At 45.7% G+C, this 26,318-nt stretch overlaps 1 protein-coding gene across 6 annotated transcripts; it reads left to right on the top strand.

Moving 5' to 3' along the window:
* LOC144721673 (lactosylceramide alpha-2,3-sialyltransferase-like) lies at positions 1-21,354 on the top strand. Of its 6 annotated transcripts, XM_078599505.1 has the most exons (8): positions 1-113; positions 680-754; positions 12,794-12,931; positions 14,685-14,808; positions 15,315-15,688; positions 15,898-16,084; positions 17,401-17,559; positions 18,419-21,354. In XM_078599505.1, exons 3-8 carry the CDS (start codon positions 12,903-12,905, stop codon positions 18,704-18,706), a joined length of 1,161 nt encoding a protein of 386 aa, XP_078455631.1. In that variant the 5' UTR covers positions 1-113; positions 680-754; positions 12,794-12,902; the 3' UTR covers positions 18,707-21,354. The 6 variants fall into 6 exon arrangements, with proteins under 6 accessions (XP_078455631.1, XP_078455632.1, XP_078455630.1 ...); XM_078599506.1 differs by lacking the exon at positions 680-754 and having other exon boundaries at positions 18-649; XM_078599504.1 differs by lacking the exon at positions 1-113 and having other exon boundaries at positions 656-754.
* Positions 21,355-26,318: the final 4,964 nt, after the last annotated feature.

Genomic DNA, 26,318 nt, shown 5'->3' with positions numbered 1-26,318 from the left:
AACTTCCACATGCTGTCTGTCATTGAGACGTGTGTCATTGCCAAACAAACACGTGCTGCGTTGTGCAAGGATTCAAGCATATTTCACCGTGACGACACCTGTAATTGTTGCAGGTACGTTTCAACAAGCACACACACACGCCCGCAGTGGGTTACATGTGGGGTCCAGAGATATTTAAAGCACTTGCACAAGTCGTTGACTTACACGTTGTGTAACTTATATCCACGACATATTGCTTACAAGTCAACCGGAATATACTCAAAACTAATTTCAGTCTATTGTTGACAGGACACGTGTTATTCAACGTCCTGGTGGCACGCGAGCCACTAAAATGCAGTTTGCATCCTTGCAAACAGTTGCCGAATCGTTTTTGCCGATTTCATAATTTACACCGTAACAGGAAATGCGAGTTTCGTGTCGACAACGGTCAGCTTCCCACTTAAAAAAAAAGTTTAATAAAAAAAAACACCTGTGTATGAGTTAACTCGCAACACACAGAATTACTGTACCTCAATACATAATCGCGAAACCGCAACAAATTTGCGACAGCTAAAGACGCGAGAGAGCAAGGCGTTGCTGTTGTACGGCACTGGCACACGTAACGTGGGCTGCGAATTCCCGTGAGCTCAACGTTGCGGTATTGTGCGCGGTGAGTAACGTGTGTGCGTGATTGAGAAAGCAGTGGAGCAGAGCTGGTCAGAGCAGAGTTGGTCGGCGAATGTGGCAACTAAAGTATTCGACCCTTACGGAGCTGGTAAGTCGTTCTCATCCCGCGTCTGTTTCTCTCATTGCACCTATTCACTGACATCTCATCGCCTCGCCACTGTAAAACTCTCGTTTGTTTTTCCCTTTCCAGTTTGCATTGTCTCTTGCCCTATCTCTTCCCTTGTATCCTGTGCACTGTGTATATACGTTCAACTTTTCTGTCCACATAACGGAAAATAAATTACAATTTTCATCATCTACCTTTCTGTGTGTATCATTCGCATCTCGTCTCGAATGCTTTAACATAGTGCCCAATCACTGGAAACTGCCATTTGTAATACCACTAAAGTGTACAATGGCTGTTATGTAAAGAACCAAATAACTACTGTACTATAGGTTGTCTTGAGCAATCAAAAGCTCTTGACGTACGATCGCCTTATCTTATTTTATAGATTGCCAACTTGTGTTTACGCAGTAAAGTGGTGCCCTGTATTGTAAATAATTTATAGGGAATGATTGTAGATTATTAACCAGCAATTCATCAGACATTTTAGGAGTGTTCCTCAAGTTTCAATGCTTTTTCGATTTAAAGCTTTCGTGGCTGCAGAGATTCATATTCTTGGTTCTTTCGATAAAGTCACGTAGAAGGGAAATAATACTGGTAGGAACCTCCTGGTTACACCAGCCCACATGGGATTATTGTGTCCGTCCGTCCGTCGTGAAGGGAGGGGCTGGGTGGGGAGGGAGGGGCTGGGTGGGGAGGGGAGGGTGGGAAGGGGCTGTGATCATAGAGAATAATACGATTGGTGATATGTGTATGTTAGGTTAAATTGAGGCTGTCTGTTTTGTCACAGTTGATCGCTTTTGAATGCAATTCCTGTGTTGTTACCTACATTTTGTTGACATGACATTTTTTAAACGATCTATTATGAACGAAACTGTAGAGTAATTGGTTAATGGGGTGCAGCGGCGAGAGAAATCGGCCACCCGAGTTTGATTCGTGGTGATTTCTCACATCAGTGGTGGGGGATATCTTTCCTGATCCTGACCTCACCTATATTACTCTGCACGAACCAGAGTGGTGAAGTATGGTCAAACAACCCCCACGACTGACGTGGGGAAGAGTCTCCCCATGCCATCTCTTCAGCAATGGATTGACATCAGGCTGTTATTTATTTTATGATTTAGTAGATATTTGGTCATGTTGGCAGCTCGTGTCTTTCTTATGCGGATGTACTGTATAAAGAAGTCACATTGCATCGTGCTGACATTTTTTTTAAATCCAAATAGTATGCACATTTTCTATTTCATTGGAAAAATCTGACGCTATAGAAGACACTCTGGTCTTTAAAAAAATACTCATTGTTACTATCACCAGAAAAGAATACAATACTCGAGTATGTGTTGCATATGTGTGTGCCTGCAATCATTGCCCAATACATTTCGGACTGAATTCTGCCATTGAATGCCCTGTGCACAAAGTGTTTTAACAAGAAATGTCTTGCCTTCCAAAGACTTTCAGACCACGGCGTCACAACAGCATGCATTGTACCGCGACGTTTAAAACGAGGGCCGGTCTCCGAGGCAATTACATTTCTCACGAGTGTAGCCTATTTTCTCTGCGAAGTTTCAAGTGGCGCACAAAACATCTTTGTAGAAGGCCTGGTGGTAGAAACCAAATATGCATTTTAATCCCACCCCCCTATTTAAACTTTAATGACCGGCTAGCCAATAACAAGGCGAGTATATAGAGTGAATATACGGTCATATACACACAATTGTTAATCGTTACGAAATGATGTAATTTGGTAATGATGATGACATTGGTGTATATTTCTGTTTGCCGCTATTTCATGGCATCCATATTCCAGACCAACTCCAGGATTTGTCCTTGCCCTCTTCAAGATCCTATATGGCAACCCATGCTTATCTCTTAGTAACTCAGCTTCTCTACTGCCTTAGTCATCCATTCGGTCGACTACCACCCTGCCTTTGTTTAACTGTTTCAAACCCCTTTCTCGTCTCTGCCGATGACTCCATGGTGTGCAAGCGAGTTTTTTGTCCTCAGCATTACCACCAGGGACAGCAAAAACCCCTTTAATATTAATTTTGGTTTTACACTCGACATGGTAATTCTCACGACAGTGTACATTCCAAAGTCCGCCCCCACACTTGTGGAAGTGTAAATGGTACAATGGTCACTTGAATTAGCTTTTTGAAAATGTCCTGGGGGCGAAAAAATATCTTGCGCACAGTCCATTCTCTGACACGTTGGGGCATTCCGTTCCGTGAGAATTCGCAATGAATCGTTTGTCTCATGACACGATAAATGTTAAAATTGAAAAAAAAAGACGAAAGAATAACGTGCAACCACCATCTTCACTCGCTGCCTTTCTGTCTTACATAACGCCGAAACAGCCTCTCCACTAAATACAGTGCGTAATCCTCCGTCGGCCCCCTCGCATTAATTCAGCAAAACTCCCACCTCCAGAACACCCTTAACTCAACGCGCTGTCATCTGTTAGTGAAGTCCCACACCAGACCCTTCACGTTCACTCGGCCTCAATATAACCTCGTTATTCCTTCAGCCACGAAACAGTTACCACCATCAACCCCCCCCCCACAATCAACCCCTCACACCCCCCCCCCCACCATCAACCCCAAACTCCACCACACCCCCCCCCACACCCTCACCCCCCATCAACCCCTCACACCCCCCCACCACAATCAACCCCTCACACCCCCCCCCCCACAATCAACCCCTCACACCCCCCCCCCCACAATCAACCCCTCACACCCCCCCCCCCACCATCAACCCCAAACCCCACCACACTCCCCCCACCATCAACCCCTCACCCCCCCATCAACCCCTCACCCCACCACACCCACCATCAACCCCTCACCCCAACACAACCCCCCACCATCAACCCCTCACCCCATTAACCCCCCCCCCCCACATTAACTCCCCCCTCACCCCATTACCCCCCCCGCCACATTAACCCCCCCTCAACCCCTCACCCCATTACCCCCCCCCCCCCCACATTAACCCCCCCACCATAAACCCTTCCCCGTCTCCTCGCCCCTGACCCCGTCTCGGGACACTCCGGCAGGTGGGGGGGGGTGGTCTCTAGGAGCCCGCAGGGGATTGGTGGAATTGCCGGCGTGGCTGAGCCCACCGCCAATGACAGCCCCGCGTTACCCCCCCCCCGCCCCCCCCCCCCCTTATCCTGCCCCGTGGAATAACGGCACCCCGGTCCCGGCTTGGGTGTTGCCAGTGGACGACGAGAAGGATGAGGAGGAAGTTACCTTGGGGGGGGGGGGAAGGGGATGAGTGGTGGTGGTGAGCGATGTGTGTGTGTGGGGGGGGGTAGTTGCTGGGGACTTGTGCCCGCCGGGGGTGAGGGGAGGAGGCAGGGAGGGAGGAGGGGAGGGGCTGATGGACGTGTGTGCACGCGTAATGAGACGTGCGCCGGAGCGCTTATCGCCGCCGTCCGTGTGCCGCTGTGCGTCTCTCTTCCACGTGCGCCGTTCAATGTGGAAACGGCAGTGGGGGGGGGAGGTGGGGGGTAAAGATGAAGGCCTGCGACTGCGTGGTTCTCGCCTCGTGCCCCACGTTTGCGGTCTGAACGAGGGCTGCTCGCTAATGGCACCATAGTCCCAAGGCTGCGCGCGATTTCGCTGTGTTTTGTGTGCTGTGAGCGAACACACACCCACATTCACTGGACACCATTCACCCAACAGTCAGAGGTGGGACAAAGTCATTGTTATGCAAGTCCAAGTCGAGTCGCAAGTCATCAAATTCATGACTCGAGTCTGACTCGAGTCCAAGTCACATGACTCGAGTCCACATCTCATAGGTGGGACAAAGTCATTGTTATGCAAGTCCAAGTCGAGTCGCAAGTCATCAAATTCATGACTCGAGTCTGACTCGAGTCCAAGTCACATGACTCGAGTCCACATCTCATAGGTGGGACACAGTCATTGTTATGCAAGTCCAAGTCGAGTCGCAAGTCATCAAATTCATGACTCGAGTCTGACTCGAGTCCAAGTCACATGACTCGAGTCCACATCTCATAGGTGGGACAAAGTCATTGTTATGCAAGTCCAAGTCGAGTCGCAAGTCATCAAATTCATGACTCGAGTCTGACTCGAGTCCAAGTCACATGACTCGAGTCCACATCTCATAGGTGGGACAAAGTCATTGTTATGCAAGTCCAAGTCGAGTCGCAAGTCATCAAATTCATGACTCGAGTCTGACTCGAGTCCAAGTCACATGACTCGAGTCCACATCTCATAGGTGGGACAAAGTCATTGTTATGCAAGTCCAAGTCGAGTCGCAAGTCATCAAATTCATGACTCGAGTCTGACTCGAGTCCAAGTCACATGACTCGAGTCCACATCTCATAGGTGGGACAAAGTCATTGTTATGCAAGTCCAAGTCGAGTCGCAAGTCATCAAATTCATGACTCGAGTCTGACTCGAGTCCAAGTCACATGACTCGAGTCCACATCTCATAGGTGGGACAAAGTCATTGTTATGCAAGTCCAAGTCGAGTCGCAAGTCATCAAATTCATGACTCGAGTCTGACTCGAGTCCAAGTCACATGACTCGAGTCCACACCTCTGCCAACAGTCTAGTAAGGTGACACGGGATCTGTGTGTGTGTGCCGCATGTGTGTACGCGTGGGGAGCGGTGGCGCAGTGGTTAGTGCACCGCGATGCAAACCTGACTCCCACTCACGAAATATTTGAACCGGACCGAGGTGTTCCCCTACGTCGACTCAGCCTCAAACGAGTGCCTGGTGCTGTGTGTGTGAGCACCAAGGAGACAAAGGCGGTCGGGCGTGGTGCTGGCCACCCAGTCCCTCGTCTCGTGTACGTTGAACTTCTTTCGCGCCGTACTCATCGGAGGTGCCACGGTGCCAGCCCTTCGTAGGCGATGCTCGCTAACAGCACTTGCCCCGACATTCTGTTAAGCCTACACAGTGGGGGAGGGGGCTTTGTCTTGTGCGAGCACTGCCCCCCACTCCAATGGTCACTGCCCCTCACTGCAATGAGCACAGCCCCCCACTGCAATGAGCACAGCCCACTGCATTCTGCACTGCAATGAGCACCACCTACCACTGCAATGAGCACAGCGCATTGCAGTGAGCATTGTCCACTGCAATGACAACTGCCCACTGCGATTATCACTGCCCACTGCGATTATCACTGCCCACCACTGCAATGAGCGCTGCCCACTGCAACGAGGACTGCAATGATCACAATGATCACTGCCCACCACCGCAATGAGCACTGCCCTCTGCAGCGGCAGCAGCAGCATCATCACAGGGTCCGTTGTTTGAGCTCGGGGCGAACCACGCGTATTGTGTGTGCGGTGGTGGTGGTGGGGGGGTCATCTGAGACAAGCCGTACGCGCACCATCACGGGGTTCCTTTGTTCACACACACGCACCCACGCGTCACTCTGTGTGTGTGTGGTGTGTGCAAATACGTCGTGTCGTTAGCAATGAGGGTGTTACTCTTGGTGTGTGTGTGTGGTGGTGGTGGTGGGGGGGAGCTACGTCCGCTGGTCGGCTGAGTTGAATAATTAAGAGCGCGGCGAAAGGCAGCGAGCGCAGCGCCGCAACGAATGCTCGCGACTGCCCCTTGCCTTGTCGGCATTGCGACGGGCAGAGGAAGGGGCCGTGGCTGATTGCACGGACACCACCCGCAACAGCATCAGCAGCAGCGGTAGCAGCAGCGGCGGTGGCAACATCATCGTCGTCGTCGTGGATTAATAATCCTCCTCCTCCGTCGTCGTTCTGTTCAATTTGCTGCGGAGGCGCACGGCTTCACGTCGTTTTTTTCTTTCAGGGAACGCGTGATGGCTGCGGTACGTTTGTTGGTACATGTACATCCCTTGTGTTAATCTACTGCGTGACGGTTCTGTGTGTACATTGTGTGTTGGTACATGTTTAGCCCTTGTGTTTGTCCACTGCTGGATGGTTCTATATGTGCGTGTGTTGGTACACGTGCAGCCATTCTGCTAATCCACTTATGGTTCTTTATTTACATGTGCAACCCTCTTGTCAATCCACTGCTTGTTCAATGTGTACATGTGTGATGGTACACGTGCATCGCTTGTGTTTATCCACTGCTGGATGGTTCTATACGTGTGTGTGTGTGTGATGGTTCACGTGCAAGCCCTCGTCTATCCACTGCCGGATGTGACTGTGTCGCTTTGTGAGTAGCCATCGTGAGTCTAATGCACGTATATAGAGGGTGTTCTTTTCAAGAGATTACTTTGGCGACGCAGCGTTCGTTGAAGGTGGGTCGCACAAAGAGAAGTAAAACAAACTCGACGCGTCACGTCGCTAACCGCCGTGTCGAAAGGGAACGTGATACATAAATGGCAGGTGACGTTTACGGGAAGCATGCCTTTTTTCATTCATTGCATACATCTTCATGAAGGAGGAGCTGGCTGGCAGCACTTGCTCCTGCTGCCAGCAGGTAACGGACGAGGGCCATCAGGTTTAAAAGGGATGGCATGACTTAAAACAATGATTAGTCGTTTCGCGTGGTCATGTGTTTCACGAAGAGTTTCCAATACGGCGCAGTACATACAATACATGAACCCTCTCTTATTTGCGTCTGAACGTATTATTTATCAGTGTGTTCGTAATGCTTTAGTAATTTTTTTTAAACACGTGCAACATTTAACATGCGTCCGTGCACGTGTTTGCGGTACTTTCATCAACGTAATGGGCGTCTGCTGTGGGTTCGTGGTCACGTTTTACATGCACGGTATATGTGGGCCCCCTCTCTCCTAGGTCGACTCAGCCTAAAAAATTAATTGTCGATGCCGGCCTGGTCGCTACCGTAACGGTTACTTGCGGGCACACTCGGGATTCAACAGACACCTCACCGGCTTAATGCTGTAAATGTTGCTCACTGTGATGCTGAATTGCAATTGGGGAGGGGACATTTTCTTTATTTATTCGTGTGGGATTTTACGCGACATTCGAGCGTGCAATTTGTATGCGCGCGCAGTCATCCAATTAATCTGGGGTTACGCATTTCCTCTTGCCGTCAATCTCGGTTTACGGCATTGTTAGCGAAGTGGCCTTCACTCTGTCATAACGCCCTGTTGTCATCGGTTCGAATGTCACAAATGTACACAATTCAGGCATAGTGTACAGTCCATGTATTCTTGATTGCAATGTGTGCGTAATTTAGGTAACATTTCAGTAAGATAACATCTGCTTTGAAGGGTCATTATTACCCATAATAATGATAATTCCATGTATATACCAATTTTCATCACAGCAGCAGCAGACACTCAGCATAAACATTTACCAAATTAACTTAAAGTTTAAAAAGCGAAAGCTTCTAAATAGGTTTTAAGGCGCATTTTTAAATCGTCCACAGACTCGGAGATCCTGATGTCTCGTGGAAGAGTGTTCCATAGCCTGGGAGCTACACGGGAAAAAATCTCGGTCACCCATAGACCGGAACCTCGACCTGGGAATACAGAGAGGATCTGCATCTCCCAGATTTTAGGGACCTTGAGGGGACATATGGGTGCAGCATGTCAATGATGTAGGCTGGGGCAAGATGGTTCACTGCTTTCGAAGTTGACAATAGTGATGTTGGGGTGTCAGGGGAAGGATTCCCACCAATATGAGGGGGAGTGGGACGGTGACAGGAGAAGGGGGAGGAGCAAGTGAGGAGATACAAGGGAGAGAACGGGCAGGAAGAGGGGTTGGTTGGCGAGATTGGGACGGCTGGGGACAGCTGTGGATAGGAGAAAAGGAATAAAAGATGAACCCCCTGCAACCTTGGGTCGGCTCTCCTTTACAGTATTTTAAACTGTATTCTATGTGAATCAGGAAGCCAGTGCAGGAAGGCCAAAACGGGTTTAATCTGATGTGGTATTCTGGTAAGCAGCAGAAGACAATGGGTGTTGAGGTTTCACTTGTTTTTTTATTTGAGAGGATGTCCATTCGTTTGAACATTTTCCTGCATGACTGCTGCAAAGGTCACATCCTGTAAACGACAGAGAGCGCCTGTGAAGCGTTGGTGGCATCTGCAATTGACGGTGGTCATTCGTACCTGTCAACCCCTCCCTTATTACTGACAAACTCAGACCGTATTGGTCACTCCGTGCCCTTCTAAATCTCAAAGTCCATCCTACAAAGTCCCATCACAAGAGATAAACACATACAAATAGACAAGAAAACATTCGTTTGCCCGTATTGAAACGGCTGTACGCCGAATGAACCTGAAAACGAAGTTTCCCTTTACAGGCTTACAGGTAAACCGTATGGGTTTACCTGTATCGTTCTGGAGGTGGGAGAGTTTTGTCTTTCTGATCGGCAAAGCCGGTGGAGGGGTGCCCCCTTGTCCTTTGTACCCGCGACTCTGCATTGTCCTGTCAGCTGCTGAAACCATCTCATGTCGAAGTCCCCGTGCGTGCTCATCGGATTATAACATTTGGGTTTGAGAATGTACGAGAAAACATATCTGGCAGGGGAATAAATATCTGTCTGGGTAGCCTAGTGGTTGGAGCCTGCCTGCAGCTTGTGATTTAAAAGTTCATCCATTGATGGAAAGTCTTCTCACGGCATGTCTGTCATGGAGGTTGTTTGACGATACTAGTGGGGAGCGGTGGTGCAGCGGTTAGCGCGCTGCGCTACGAAACCAGCGACCCCGGGTTCGACTCCCACTCACGGCTAACACTATCAATAACGAGTATCTGAACCGGTCTTGGGCCTCCCCTAGGTCGACTCAGCCTCATGAGGTTCTTGGTACGGTGTGTAAAGAAACATCGCCACTGGGGAGACAAAGGCGGCCGGGGGTGGTGCTGGCCACCCACCCCTCATGTGCCATACCGGCCTTAATAGGTGCTCGCTAACAGCACTTGCCCCAATAGTCTATTACAGTCTATACTTCACCACACAGGTCAGTATGTAGAGCGTGAAATGGGACAAAATTCTTTAAATAGCTAACCACCTTTACAGCAATATTAAAAACAAGTTACAGATATACTGTATAATATGTATTCATCGGTGACCTTTGGTTAGATTGTGTGAGTAAAATGCTCGTGTGTGTGTGTGATCCACCCTCTATTCTCCCCGCCACAGCCAAGTGAATTAAGTTGGCACGTGAACAAACATGTGGCAATGTCTTGTTTATTGCTTCAGCGCATCAGTATGTCGGAGAAGATTCCAGATTGTGAAATGTTGTTAGATGCTGTCCAACATACCGCGTGCTGAAGTTATAATAAATACATTGGTATGTTTTGTCACGTGGTACATTTATCTGGCTGTTGGGTAGAGGCTTCACGACACACAGGAGATTTTTACTCGCACGACCTGACCCAAACGTCAATTGTGAAAGCCTACGTGTTAAAAAATATAGTTTACAAGTATCCCATTGATAGCTCATTGTCAAACGACAGATAAAACTTGCCAAAATATATCAAATCTGCATCATCAGCGTACTCCGGGTCTCCAAGTTATGTTGATACACTGTGATCTGTCGATGTTTTGCTGTCTGTGGCATGCGTGGTTTGAGTGAACACATGACAAAGCTAAATATAGAGCAAAGTGGGTGTCTACATCCTTCTCTTCTTAACCCTGGTTCTCAAGCCTTTCTGAAGTTTCTCCTTGTGTGCAAAAGCTTATTTTACGGCATTACATTATTGTGTATGTGGCGTATGGTGCACAGTACTGTATACGCTCTATGGAAACTCCTTTTCACACGTGTGTTAGCCACACGTGGCTTTCATATTTTTTATATTCTAAATATGGCATTGTGAGTTGTTCCTTCTCGTTATTCTATTGCATACCTTGAATTAATGTTATGAACATGTAAGAACATCTTTTGTGGCCTTAGATTGATGGTACAGTAGTTGACATTGGGTGCCTGTTACACCTTATCGCTCTCCCAGTAGACACTGGGGCTGTCAGCGCAGTTTGTCTTTACCTGTACGCATACATTTTTTCGCTTCACGTGATATGAGCAGTCAGTTTTAAAGTAGCTGCGTTAAAAATATTATTGTCCTATGGCTGAATTAAAACTCGACTTACGTTACACATCTGTCTGGGTAGCATAATGGTTAGTCTGCAACTTGCAAGTGGAATGTTGTAAATTAAAATTCCTGTTAAATGTCACATTTCTTTCCTCTGGGGTTGTTCACATGTGTCGACCTTCCACCTGCACAGCTGAGCAGGTCTAGACTCGATTAAGAGGACCATCTTTCTATACTCTTTGGTTCTTTCGGTAAAGTCACGTAGGTATAAAATAAAATAAATCACGACGTTTCGGGCGCAACACAAGCATCCGTCATCAGGTGGGAAAGCCGAATGTTGAAACCAATGTTAACCTTGTTGTGGTATGGACAATTGAAGTTCATTTTAGAAGGTATGGAATCAATACAGTACAGTTACTATCAATTGTTACTAACACCTGTACTAACAACTGTACATACTACTAATTTGAACTTCAGAATGTGTAAAGGATAAATATAGTAGTCTACCTTTTTACAATATAAGTCACTGTATGATCTCTGCCACTGATCAATCCCCACCAACTTTGGTCCATACACGAAGCCCTTCACCATCCTGGTTCATAGATTTCCCTGCGTGACCACCACACTGATTATTCCCTAACCACAAATCTCTATCTATTTGGAAAAAAATTACCAGCATTACGCCCACCATTAGGACATACATCTCTGCCTTTCAAGATCAACCAACGAATATTCCAACTTTCCCACCACCTTCTTCACTTCTCACACCCCAGCCTTGTCCTCGACCCAAATTTCTGCCTTTTTGTCATTTTGGTTTACCATTCAGGTCCCTCTATGGAGACTGCTTTAGCCAAGACATATTTGCCCATGTTTCCAGCTCCATCATCACATTGGCTCGGCTCGACATCTCCACTGCATTTTGACATCATCAACAAGTACTGAACCCTTGAAAGTGCCTGGAGACTCACTTCTCCATCAACGGCATTGCGCTTATGTCGATGCACCTTCATTAAAATGTGGAAAACATCGTATCAGCAGTCTTCACAACCACTGATGGGGTCGCATAGCGAATCTTTACTTAGTCCTTTGCTTTTTCTCTACTTACATCTCACCTCATTGACTGTCTCATTGACAGTTATGGCATCAATATCACGTGTGCTGACAATGTTCTACACAGATGTATCTCTGGTTCATGGTTCTTCAATTCTGCACAACTGCACAACAGATTTACAATGCTGGTTTTAGTCTTATGACCTAAATGCATCCAAGTCGGATGCCCTATTTCTGGGCCGCAGACCATCCGAGTCTGCTCATTTCTGATTCTCTCATCCCTGTCAGGCCGTCTCACCGTCAATCCCACTTTATGAATGGACAATTATAATTAAGCCATGTAATAACCATCTTAGCTCCTAACACTTCCAGCCATTCCTGATTCCCACTGTCGCAACTGCCGTCGTAGTTTGCAGTATTGTCAGCTCTCGTCTTTACTGCTGTAACACCACTCTTGTGAGGGCGTTAGCCAGAAACTTAAACCTCAGAGACTGACCTGGCATGCGCCGTTCCTAGGTATCTGCCAAGTTCACACAAAGCCATCTTACAAGCTCAGATACTTAGACTGGCTCCCCATGAGTCTAGTGATTGAGTTCAAGATTGCTGTCCTTCGTCATCACGCTGCAATCCATGGCCTTCCACATTATCTGGCCATTCTGCAAAAAACACTGGCTTCAGTCAATCCCCGGACATGAAGGACCTCGTTCCTCAACTTGCTGCCTGTCTTCCAAACCATGACTGTCCTGGCAGAGTGCCGTTTTTCCATGGCTGCTTAAATAATTAGGAATTGCAACCTGCTACACATACGCAGCATAATTTTTAAGAGACCCTTGAAGGCTCATCTGGTGGGATATTTGTGACCGTGATATACAGTATAGTAGTTCAATCAGAGTCTGAGTAATGTTTTACAATTGTGTACTTGAACAATATGCTTTTATCCTGGCAGATTTCATGTTAATACGCCAGTGAAATGTGCGTGTTAATGTGATCTCTCTGTGCGTTTTCTATTCCCTGTTTCACCGAAGATGTCTAAAATTAGGTTACACTGAAGCCGTGAGAATGTGAACACACTTTTCACAAGACGCTATTTTCCTTTGTGCGAGCACAACCTGACACCCCAACTCTGCCGTTACAATGCTGAGCCGTCCGATTCTGTGTCGCAGGTGAGTAACTTAGCGTGTGTTGGTCCATCAGTCAAGGCCACAGGGTCGTTTAAAATCCTGGCATGAAAATAGCACAGTTACCAGTGGTGGACTTTGTCTTGAGGACCATTACTGGAAAACCATCGACCAGATTGTATTACCTTTAGAAAAACTGTAGATTTATGTTTTTACAGCGTTTAAAACATTTCAATAGAAATTACAAAATGTTAATCTACCATAATTATATTTCAAAGTTAGCTGATTGGCAGGATGCGTATTGTGGGGTAAACGTGTGGGTAATCCCACCTCTTCCAAGACGTCTGGACATGGAAGAGTAGACCAAACTGCCTCTGGCGAGGCTCTCTGGAGCTCCCTCTCGTGGAAGCCCTTCCACCAGCAGTTGTGTGAGCAAGGAATTGTAGGGCTGCACCTTCACCTTTACAGGTTTAAAACTAGATTCCTTAACGATGAATTGCTGCAACAAATGCACGCGCGTACGATAGTGGCATCTGTGTGGATATCAATCGCAAGTTGTTAATTCAATCATAATTTGGACTATCGGCCTATTGGCCATCTGACGAGAGGGGGGTGGCATCGGACGGTGCGGATTGAATGGGTATTGCTATCTTGAGCCTGAGCCAGTTTTGCAACAGACTTAAAATAGTGTTATTCTAAAGAGCTTACTACTCCATTCGTGATGGATTGGACTCGCGAGAGTAGGGCATGAGACAAATGTGCGAATCTTATTCAAATTGTGTGAAACTTTAAAGATTGTAATTTCATGGTGAATGCTATTATGCTGCACATGCTACTGAAAATGCAAATTTGTATTAGTCCGTTTAGGTAAAAAAAAAGTTAGTCCTACTGTTCAACAATGTGGGATTTACTGTTTTTGAAAACAACATTTGAGAATTCAATAAAAAAAAAGTTCCATTTAACCACAGTAATGAATACATTGACGGCCATACATTCCAACGTGGTTTATAAGGCGCCACATGACTCGCCAGTGACTGTTGTTGTTACCTTGTTGCCCTGGACATGCTCTTGGCTACCAGGGGGGAGAGAATAAGAGAAAAAGCCAAGACGGTTTGGCTGCCACACGACCCATGGTGGCTCGTATTGCAGCCAACGTGTTAACGTTGTTTCTAATTATGAAATATTCTCTACCTTAATATACCATTATGTCTGCCACCATTTGGTAATTAAGGTTATGTATCCTTAATAGAGTTTTTTTTTGTTAGATCGCGTAAATATAAATGTTTTGTTAAACCTGCCACCACCCGACATAGCCAATTAGTAAGGTTTGTCACGTGAACAAAACATGCCAATTTACTAATTTAGCACAACGGTGTGTTGGAGAGTAAACCCACAACATTTCCAATTGTAAACCCACAAGATTTGTTTACTCTTCGACACACCGGCATGCTGAACTACTAACGGATTGGCATGTTTTGTTGACGTAACAAACCTTACTAATTGGCTGTGTTGGGTGGTGGCAGGTCCAACATCGCATTTAAATTTAAGTGATCTCACCAAAAAACCTCTTATGGATAATATTGGTCGCGAAAGCCGACGTGTTAAACTAAAGTTGTGTATTTTCAATGTTTTTACGGATATACTTTTCTGGATTAACAACCTGTGATCGTTTGAGCATGTAAAACTACTACAAACGGTGTCACCTATAAAGTGGCGTGAACTCTAGGTGTAAATGCGCAATATATAACTTCTTTATGACTGGTGTGATTTTAATATCATTCATAATTTACTTTACCAGGTTCCCAGGTCTGGTGACTGCTGGGTGCCTCGTCTGCTTTTTCTACGTTACTTTAATCCAGCAATCAAAGTACATCCAGACAGATATCTGGGACAACTACAAGATTGATACAAGACAGTTAGAGGTATGTTTAAGACGTATGCTTTCGCTACCAATATCATCCATAATACAAGGGGGTTTTTGTTTGGGATAGATTGCGTAAATATATAAATGTGTCGTTAAACGCGCCACCACCCGACAGCCAATTAGTAAGGTTTGTCACGTGTGCATGTAGTTTTACAGATACCAAATAACACTGATGGACGAGATTCCACTTAACAACTAGAATTGTAGCAGCACATGTTAATAGCCGCACATCCACTTCACAGCAAACCCTGTTATTTCACACACAATAACACAAGTATAACATCCAACGTGGCACAACACAGTCTTAAGAGATCAACCTTACAATAAGCATGCAAAAGTTGCACTTTACCATTCAGAAGATGAGCAGATATTGGGCGTCGTCATGTCAAAATATATATTCAAATGCATTCAAGTGTGATGGGCATTGCATGATCTTCAAGTCATGCACATTTTAAGTGCATGTTATTCGATACAATTGACTGTTATCCTGAATGTGTTTTGTAGGTGTTGCACTCATTCACAAAACGAGTGCTGGATGAGCCCTGCAGGCCAGGCTTTGCCCGTGGTCTCATGACACAGCTTTTCCCGGGGCGCTACCACCCCGAGCTGCTCCCCTTCATCAGCAAGAACCTTTCTGAGATGCAGAGTGAAGAGGCCACAGGCCTGCGCTACGATCCACCCTTTGGATTTCGAGGGCAGCGAGACAGCCTAGAGGCAATCTTGGGCCTGATGCCAGAGACTGGTCTTCCCGTGGTGGGGGCGGAAAAAGGGGATGTGCCCCCTAAAGTGTGCCGTCGCTGCGTGGTGGTTGGTAGCGGTGGAAATCTGCGAGGGACGGGTCTGGGTCCACTCCTCGATAACTTTGACGTCGTGATTCGGTATGATGGTGGTCCCGTTGGTGATCTGTGTGTGAAGGTGCCTCATTTGGATGTCGACAATGTTGACTTTTATATAGGGCTTTTTATGACTCACATGGTGCAATAGACTGATGTTTGCAGAAGGACAATAATGCCGTAACCCTTACCAGAATGAATAACATAAATGTTTTACCAGAATGATTAACTAGAACATTACATTTGTGTTCCAGATTAAACAATGCACCTATAATAAAGTTTGAAAATGACGTTGGAAGCAAAACAACTGTCCGGATCACGTATCCAGAGGGTGCACCAAAGTCGATGGAAGAGTATAAACCAGATTCAATATTTGCTGCTGTGATGTACAAAGGAGTGGACTTCAAGTGGCTTGAGTCCATTATCAAGAAAGAGCACGTGGTAGGTTCTGTGTCATTTGGTAAAAAAAAACATGACGTGACATGTAATTTCATGCCATTGCAGATGTCTCGTTCATACAGAATACAGAAGTATTATTCGCACCCTTATTGAAGCACCACATGTGTGTGCTTATGCGCAAACACACGGTGGTGCTTAAACAATGCCCGCAATGCTTAAAAAAGTTTTATCACCGGCGATTTTTTTCGCCGATAAAGAGGAGTCACGCGAAAATAAATTTTATCTCCAGGTTATCGTGGATAATATAACCACAACAGCCGCAATATAACCACAACCATCATCACAACAGCCGCATAACCACATTCCAACCACAAACAGAAGCACATTATAGTCACATTCATAACTCGTAGGTTATTTCGGTAAAGTCACGTATAAAGAGAAAATAACAAATTAAATAATAGCATACGACGTTTCGATTGCAACACAAGCAATCATCATCAGGTATAAATGAAATAGAAAACAAACCTAGTATACTTAAATATAATGCAATATAACACAGAGAGTCGGCTAACATAACAGTCAACACCCTATTATTTTATCTTTATACGTGACTTTACCGAAAGAACCAAAGAGTAATTCCTGCAGTCACGAAAGCTCCAAGTTTTCACATTCATAACCACTACCAAGGCGTGTGTGTGTGCGTGCATGCAACGGAAGCTTGTGCGATTACACATTTCCCCCACCCGGCTGTCCCCACTTAATCTGGACCATTCCACCTAAGCAGAAGAAGAGGCACCAGATGCAAGCTGCCTGCCAGACAGATCTCATTATTTTTTTTGCATGTTTAAGCAGTAATAAACAATTATAAGGGAATGTTATATATGTTAGATATTTTTGCAGAACGTTTAAACAATTGTCTGTATGTTTTCTTCCCATGTACCGTTTGGAAGATGTAGAGTGGACAGATGGACAGACACTTATTAATTTTATAGGTAAAGATACCAATTTGTCCCTTAAATTATTGGTGAGCCCTTGAGTTGCCTTTACTGGAATTACTTGTCAGCTAATAATACATGTCAAAAGGCACTACTTGCCAACCATCTAGGGATTCTATATTCATAAGGTGTAGATAGCATATTTATAGACTCTGGTATATTGCTGTTTATGCCATAATAACTAAAGTGGTTGGCTTCTGTTATGAAGTGCACTTTACGAGCAAGTTACACACATTAATTGAGCAACATTTTACAGGCCACAACAAATCCATTTTCCCTGGCCGTACTTGAACAAGTGGAAGCCAACCACAGATGTTAGATATGCATATCCGCATTTATTCGAAGCTTGATGTTTGTGCGCAGAGCCTCTGGACCAAACTTTGGTTCTGGCAGTCGGTGGCGGATGGAGTTCCCTTGGGACCATCGCAGTTCCGCATCCTGAACCTCGAGATTATTGGTGAGACCTCCATGGATCTACTGGGATATCCAAAACCCAGAAAGAGGATCTGGGGTTGGGACAAGGTAAAATGACCTCTTGTGATCCAGATCGGTCAACTTTTTTTTTTGCATTCTTTGACAATGATCATATGCATGTGGAAGAAAAAACATGAACACTTAAGTAATATTCTTCAACTAAAGTGTGTAAAATATTTCACCGTGCGTACATTTGAAAGAATGGGCGAGCTTCAGAAATGCACGTGCTTTTGTCCACCCAGCAGTATAAATTGACACACCACAATGGATCGTCAAATCGCGTGTGGTGAGATAAGCGTCAGTACTCCCTCTTCGAAGAAGTCTGGCCAGTGTGTAAGAGTAGGCCGAAATGCCCAATAGAGTGGCTCTCTTGAGCTCCCTCTAATGGATGCACTTCTGCCAACAGCGGCATGAGCAAGCAATTGAAGGGCTACACCTTTGCATAACTATGCCTCATAATCAACGTTTTTGGGGTTTAGATCGCGTTATTTATAAATATGTCGTAACCCTCCACCACCCGACACGGCCAATCAGTAAAAAGTGTCACGTTGACAAAAGACAAATAGTTCACTGCTTTAGCCCACCGGTGTGTTGAAGCGTGAAACCACAACATTTACAATTTTTTGAGTACGACGTTTCGCTGGTAATTGCATCCAGCATCATCGGCCAATTCGCCAGAATGGTGAGGCTCTGCTCTGGCTCCCGGTCTTATATATTGGTCACGAAAGCCTACGTGTTAAAATAACTATGCCTATTCAATTTCATACGAAAGATAATAAAAGTTGGCTCTGAAATGTTAAATACCGTGAGAGACATTTTAATGTCACAATTTACTTTACGGAATAAATAAGAATGTTTAAAATCAACCCAATTGTACTTTCTCTTGACTTTATTTTTTTGGTGGCAGAACATCCCAACGCTCGGCGTGTCAGCGGTGGTTTTCGCCACGCACTTATGCGACGAGGTGAGCCTGGCTGGCTTCGGCTATGACCTCAGCCGGCCGGATGCGCCGCTGCATTACTACGAGAACGTGCGCATGGACGCCATGAAGGCACAACCCATGCATAACGTGGACGGAGAGAAGCTCTTCCTTGCCGGGCTTATAAACGCCGGTGTCATCAGCGACTTGACGGGTGGCGTGCAGTGCACTTTCTGCCAAAAGCGAGACAGTGGTGGTGGCAGCAATAGAACATAGTGCTTGCTAGCCGGACACTTGGCGTTGACTTCTGTTTGGCGAGTGCACAGGCAGGCAGAGGGTCTGGCTGCAGAGGAGTGGAACTGAGAGCCTGCTGGATGTCAATATTTCAAATAGAGTTTGTCGAAAACCAACTATGTTCTTTTGCAGAAAGAGAACAGAAAAACGTCCTGCTTTAGTCTTCCGTATACGTTCATTAAGCACTTTCCAACCCTGTTAGTATTTTATTCCTCACTGTATGCTGTCAGAATAGACAGCACCTCATATATTGGTCTTTTGAGCAGCATATGAGATGCATGTGTAAATAGATTGAGCAAGACAGATTTACTGCTTTTTATATATTTTGTAATAGTACGAGGTGGAAATCACAACATGTGCTTAAAATGTACAGAATGCCATACTTGTGTGATTGGGATACAATTGTGTAGGACAATTTCCGAACGACATTCTGTTCATATACTGGATACATAACACTTTATTAACATACATAAACTGATGTATTCAAGTAACCAGATGTTTATTGAAGGATGCCTACCTCTGCATCCATGTAATTGTGATGCGTGACGCCATGCACATTATAACAAGGCCAGAAAATATCGGTCTGCCTTTGTGAAGCCCCATGAATAACCTCCAGATTAATCTGCTTTTGCTATGGGGTTTTTTGAGTTTCAAAATCAAGTACACAACTTACGTGACCACAAACGAAGGGCTTCAGTTATTTGGAGGTGACACTTGGAACACTACAAACCCATGAGTGGAGTTACGTGTATCTGGATACATTCCTGCTTGTCGTGCATACACATAAAAACTGCATTTAATTATGTAATTGAGCACTACATTTTTCCTGTATCGAGTTTACATGTTTCAAACCAGGATTACCAATGATGGGCAAACTAACATGGCACACTTTCTGAAATGAACACTGTTGAAAAACAGATATAGTGTGAGCAGAAAGGTTTAGCAATATAAGAAATAGAAATTTAAAAATAATAAAGAGAAAAGCGTTTGTTTCGCCTACTGACCAATGTCCAGCAGCATTTGTTTAAACAGCAAAACCAGTTAAAACTGAAATGGTGTGAGCCTTATGAGTCTATTGATCGGTGTGCCTTGTTAAATGCTGCTGGATTGCCTGACGTTATAGGCAGTAAACACCTTTGGGCCCGTTTAGCACATTACCGTCCAGCAAAATTGTACAACAATAGGCAACCATCTTGGTCATGGCTCAACATCGTATATTGAAAATAGAATGGAAAAAAATACATTTCGATATTGAATAAAATGTCATTTGTATTTAAAATATGCATTTGCCAACAAATGTAAAAACAATACATTGCAAACAACGATATAATAAATTAGTACAATAGCATTTCAGTACAATATCAATTCTTAAGCCTTGTAATTGTAATGCATATGCTGCATATGTATTCTTACTCTTTATATAGATTGTGTAAATATGGGTATTTATATTCACTGCGCATTCAGATATAGTGTATGCAGTATATTGACAGTATGTGTGAACTCATTATGGTATGATTTTATACTGTATACTAGCATAAGTACCCGGCATTGCCCGGGTGAAAAATATATTTCTTAATAACCTTACATATATACACAGATGGGCTGCTACCCCTGTCCCCCCCCCCAGCCACGATCTCCTGGGCCGCTGTGCAGTAATATGTACGGCCTATAGTGTGGTGGGGTGTCGAGGCCTAGTACCGTGCAGAGCCTCCGGCCTCGCCTAAATTGCCCACCTGGCTGAGGCTGGGTACAGGGGCCGTTACCCCCCCACGCGCTACAATAATACTGTCTAATCACTATAATTTTATTATCTACCGACCCTATAATAGTAATTGCACACATTGTGGTGGGGGGGGGAGTGAAGAGGACGTGAAACTTTGATGAATTTACCTCAGAGTCGCGTGTTAATGCGTGCGCATATTTTTAACGGGAATTAAAAATGGCGTCCACCCCGCAGCGAATGCGTCGCTACCCGTTGCCAGGGGCAACCGCCGTCCAATGAAACTGCGTATGGTCCGGCGACACACAGACAAACAGACACACACACAGACAGACAGACACACACACAGACAGACAGACGGACAGACAGACAGATTTGCGATTTTATATATATAGATGTACACTCAAGTATTTAGAGCAGAATGTCATTAGCACTGAAAAATGTAAGTGTTACAATAAATAAGCGATTGTCAATGGCACTGCTTTTGTATACTGTAATGCGGTATTTCAATGTTTATTAACCTCGATTTCTCATGATGACTGCTTATTTACCTGTGTAATTAATTGCTGTACAACACTGTAATAAGCGTTTAAGTTTGTACTAATCATTCACTTGTGTACATGTCTGAATACGACGCATTTCTCCTGAATGTTTATGTTGACAATTAACCTGAGTTAATGCAACGGTTATATGTATTCATTCCAACTCATTCGTGTTTTATTTATTTGCATAAAAAATATTTTACGTGAAATACCTGTTCATTGAATTAATGCAATGTTTATATTACAGTACTGTAGAGTGTATACATTAAGACTGGTAGGTTTTTAATTTGTAATCGAAGGGTATGCAGTATATTGAGTGTATGTTAAATAATATATTAATTAATGTCATTAAAACCACTGCAGTATTGGTTTGTGTAAATGATCTAATTTATTTCATAATATACTTCGTGTAATTATTATCCTGGAGTTTTGATACAAATCGTTCAAAGGTAAAAGCGTAGCCCTGCAATTTCGTGTTTACACCACTTCCAGTTTAATCGCTATACAAAGTCAAAATGTATATTCTACGGTCAAGACCAGGGGTCAGTCACCAACATAACAAGACAGCAATTTTTTTAGAATTGGGTAAAACAAAAAACTTCATATTTCAAAGAGCCGCAATGCACTGTGGTGGTGAATACGAGACGGTGAGTCCTTCATGAATAACGGTCACGAAGCGGTCACTTAGAGAGCCGAAGGTTGCCGACCCCTGGTCGTGACCATGGCCAATCGTGACACCAGAAACACAACACACAGTCGTGGGAAGCGTTCTCCTGAGCCAAGCCACGTGGTCATGTCGCACCCCCCTTCATGAATCCTCCATGCCCCTTCTGGAACCTTCTAAAAAGCTCTCCTCCTTTTCAACAACCCTTGTCCCTTGGTCTCTTACTCCACCTCTAATAATATCATCGTTTTTCTTTCCCACCAAATCGATCTCCAAGGCCTCGGCCAAATCCCACGCTTCATCCCCACTGGCTGTCCCCCTAGACGTCGTTAATTAAGGTGTCCTTTTGTAACCCGTTCCCACCATGGCTAGCTCTTCTTGGCAGTGATCTTTGTAGAGCGCATGGGGGTGGTTCACTTGAAATTAAATAAAACATTTTCTCGTAAACTTGCGTCGTCTTCTCTACTGCTAACATGTGTCTCTTGCCGCCCCTGCAGCACACGAACTTGTTATCTCGGGGGCCACACAGGAAACTTCCAACAGCCAAATGTAGAACTTCAACCATCCGATGTAGAACTTCAACCAGGACGCCTTTAATTGCGCATCCAAAGGGCTCCCAAACAGCACCGGCAATTCCGTCAAAGCCTGCAATGTGACTTTTCCTGTCACGATTCGACCTTGACAGAAACTCTCGCTTCTCCCTTCACTGACTCTGTTCTTTCTCGATCGCTTCCTAGATTCTGGAGCGGTTAAGCCACGTGGCCTCTGAGAACACATGGCCGGGAAGGGCCCGGAGCCCAGAGAGCTACCAAACACTCATTGCAGTATTTGAATTGGCCAAAAATACCGAGGACCCTCCTCAGTAAAATATAGAGACTAAAATATAGAGATTCTTTTCAAATGTACCTAACTTTTTCTGGTACCCCTTGCACTCATATCTGCACTTTATTGTTCGCATGTGTGTTGTATGCGACCATTAAATGCCTGCTTTGTTAGTTGTGCAATATTCCCTCAGGACCCTGTACTTGTTCTGTGCAATATTTAAGTTTTTTTGTGTTTTTCTGCTCTTGCTGTGATAATGCACCGCGGATCTCCCTTTTAAAATAGCTGGGAAACTCGCTAAACGGGGTCATCCGTCTAAACAAATATAATAAATTCAAACCCCTGATAAATATGTCCAGTGAGGCTTTTTCCCCACAGGGTAAAATGTATTCCATTTGAAAGTGCATATCACACATTAAGGCAGTATCGCCTTTCTCTGTTGTGATGAGTTGTGTTCGGGGCCGTCCATAAATGACGTCACGCACCTGGGGGGGGGGGGGGGTCAGACATTTGTGACGATGTGTGACGAGGGGGGGGGGGTTGAGAAATGTGATGTCACATCAAAACGCGCACCTTTTAATAAATATAGACAACACGTTCTACTTACTTAAATAGACTTTTTGATAAATGTTTTCTCCTACAACATCAGAATGCAGCGTCACATTAAATACGCACTACAATGACAATAGTTTACAGCGATTTGAAGCGTGTTCTTTTTTTGGGGGGGGGGGGGGGCAGAGCTTTGTGACGTCATATTTGAGAGGGGGGGGGGCTGACTTTTTGTGACGCCGTGTGACGAGGGGGGGGGGGAGTCAAAAATCGTCCAAAATCGCTTGACGTCATTTATGGACGGCCTCTTCAGTTACTTGCTCATCCATTGACAAATAACTGCTATCTTACACCGTTCTTAATACTGGTCGGTGAAAGCCTCTCCGTTTCATCACTACAAATCGCTGGGTATCGCCATTGTCAAAACTATATGTACATTACTGATTTGTAGAAGGAAAGCAAGCGGAGAGACGGGCCACATTAAACAGTCGACAGCCGTAAAGGATACACCTTGCACCGCTATTCTTTTAAATATTATACAACACGGTCCATTGATGGATACCCTACTGCTTTCCATGACCCTCTTGCTCAAGCGGCTCTTTTCCATCCCTGCTTATTGCAATATCTTTAGGAACAAAATGCCAACGTTGAGGTCTGCTCGCCACGAGAGGGCTTCAGGAGAGAGTTCCCTGTAGTTTTGATATTCCTCCGCTGAGGGAGTGCAGTTTACAATCATTTTTACCACGTGGTCTATAGTTTGGGGTTGTATAGTCACAGTCGCACTGTGGCTTGTCTTAAGTGTTCCATTCATCAAGGAGATTTTGCACATCCGCCTGTTGATGTTCCGATGCAGGTTGATGGTCAAACCGGCGTCTTCAATGAGGAATTTCAAAACCAGGAGGTGCTTTGGGTGGGTATCAAATTCAGTGTTTATTCTGGTGTTTAAATATTATGAAAACGATGGCTCCACATTTGACAGAACGAGTTACTGTAAGCGTGCATTGTGAATTCGTCTGAGACATGGAGACTTAGAGGCTTATAAGGAAATAGCTGTTTTCTCTATACAGGCACATGTACAATCCTGTAATTTCCCCCTGTTATCTTAGTGGGGTATCTATAGACGGATCGTCCTGTACTTGCTGTATAGAGCGCAAGTGCCCTCTGCTGAACCAAATGCAAAGTGGCTCAAACTGCATAGAGCCATGAACACGAATATATTGTGTTTTAAAGAGAGGGTCATTGTCAATAACATCTGGCAGTTCACCATCATTGGTTCAAGCCAGCCGAACTCTTTGGGTGAGACACTGTATGTCGAAACCGGTCCAGAGTTTGCTTGCATTCGATACATTTTCCTGAAATTATCCACTCCCAGAAGGTCTTATGGTTGACAGGAAGTGAAAGCAAGACTTTTGCTTTTTTTATGTGGAGAGACAGGGAAATGAGGGAGAAGATATAACCGATTGGGAAGTATTGTCTGCTTATTTATGTTCTAAATAATGAAAGTAGGGCTGGCCAGGCTGCTGCCCAGAAGCCATTTAAGCCAAATCAGACTTTGACAATTCAAACACATTCCTGCGGAGGGAGCTGGTAGGAACGTTGGGTTGCTCGGTCACTGGCCAGGGTCAACGGCGGCGTGGTGTATTCCGCAAATATGCCCGACTGTGAGGGCGGGCACAAGCCGGCGTGAGTAGGTTAAACGTTGAGTTTTATAAGGGCACCACGGGGTGACCACCCACTCCCCACCCAGCCCCACCCCTCCCACCCCCACCCAGCCCCACCCTCCCCACCCAGCCCCACCCTCCCCACCCAGCCCCTCCCCACCCTCCCCACCCAGCCCCTCCCCACCCTCCCCTCCACACCCAGCCCCACCCTCCCCACCCAGCCCCTCCCCATCCTCCCCTCCCCACCCAGCCCCTCCCTCCCCACCCAGCCCCTCCCTGCACGACGGACACAATAATCCCCTGTGGGTTGGTGTAACCAGGAGGTTCCTACCAGTAAAATGTTGCGCTTGGGAGGCTGAGTGGAGCTGGAGCGAGATTGGAGCCGAGGGTCACTGGAGCCAAAGTGGCATCTGGAGCTGAAGTTCTGGAGCAGCTCCACAATTTCCTGCCTATACTGCGATCTAACACAACATTTACCTCAGTAAAAGTAGTTTATTTTAAAGATTAAACAAAACTCCAACTGCATGTATGTATATACAAATAATTCATATATCCAAATTTAAGTTATACATTACTTTACTGCACTAAATGTATTCGTTACAGGACTTAATTGGCAATGGTGCTCAAGCACAAACATAAATGGCTAAAAAAAACATACAGAGACTGTACTGTATATTATTAACATATAGGGTACATTCTAAAAGGCTGTTCGTTTGCGCAGTGGTCCGTATGTGCTAGACTATCACTCACCGTCAGCATCACTTTCAGCATCTTCAGTTTGAAATGTCACTTTACACCTGCGGTTCTTAATCTTTACTGCAGCCTTGCTCTTCTCAATAGTTAAAAGAGGTTTCATGAAACAGAGTAGTCGCACTTTAGAGCAAACCGCACCACAGCGCCGTGTGTAATCCATCACGAGTCGGGAGGGGTAAGAGCCCTGGTACAGAACACGTACAACCACATTCGCCACCAGATGGCCAATGTGCCCCACACTCAACAGGACCAAGGAGCAATTGTACTGGTAGGAACCCACTGGTTCCACCAGCCCACAGGGGATTATTGTTTCCGTCCGTCGTGCAGGGGGTGGGTGGGGAGGGAGGGGCTGGGTGGGGAGGGTGGGGAGGGGCTGGATGGGGAGGGTGGGGAGGGGCTGGATGGGGAGGGTGGGGCTGGGTGGGGAGGGATGGGGGGGAGGGGCTGGGTGGGGAGGGTGGGGCTGGCTGGGTGGGGAAGGAAGGGTGTGGAGGGGCTGGGTGGGGAGGGGAGGGTGGGGAGGGGCTGGATGGGGAGGATGGGGAGGGTGGGGAGGGGCAGGGTGGGGAGGGTGGGGCTGGGTGGGGGATGGGAGCGGTGGGGCTGGGTGGGGAGGGGAGGGGCTGGTCACCCCGTGGTGCCCTTATAAAACTAAATGTTTAACCTACTCACGCCGGCTTGTGCCCACCTTCACAGTCGGCCATATTTGCGGAATACAACACGCCGCCGTTGACCCTGGCCATTGACCGAGCAACCCTACGTTCCTACCAGCTCCCTCCGCAGGAATGTGTTTTTTACCCCACAATTATTTTCTTATAAATCAGTGGTGCTTATAATTTTCACTGCAGCTTTGCACCCTTGGGTTCTCAATCGTAAAACAAAA

Source organism: Lampetra planeri, chromosome 12 (assembly GCF_965212315.1).
Source record: "Lampetra planeri chromosome 12, kcLamPlan1.2.h2, whole genome shotgun sequence".
NCBI classification, from domain to species: Eukaryota; Metazoa; Chordata; class Hyperoartia; order Petromyzontiformes; family Petromyzontidae; genus Lampetra; species Lampetra planeri.
The sequence above is the reverse complement of the archived record's forward strand: the minus strand, read 5'-3'. Positions and strand labels throughout refer to the sequence as shown.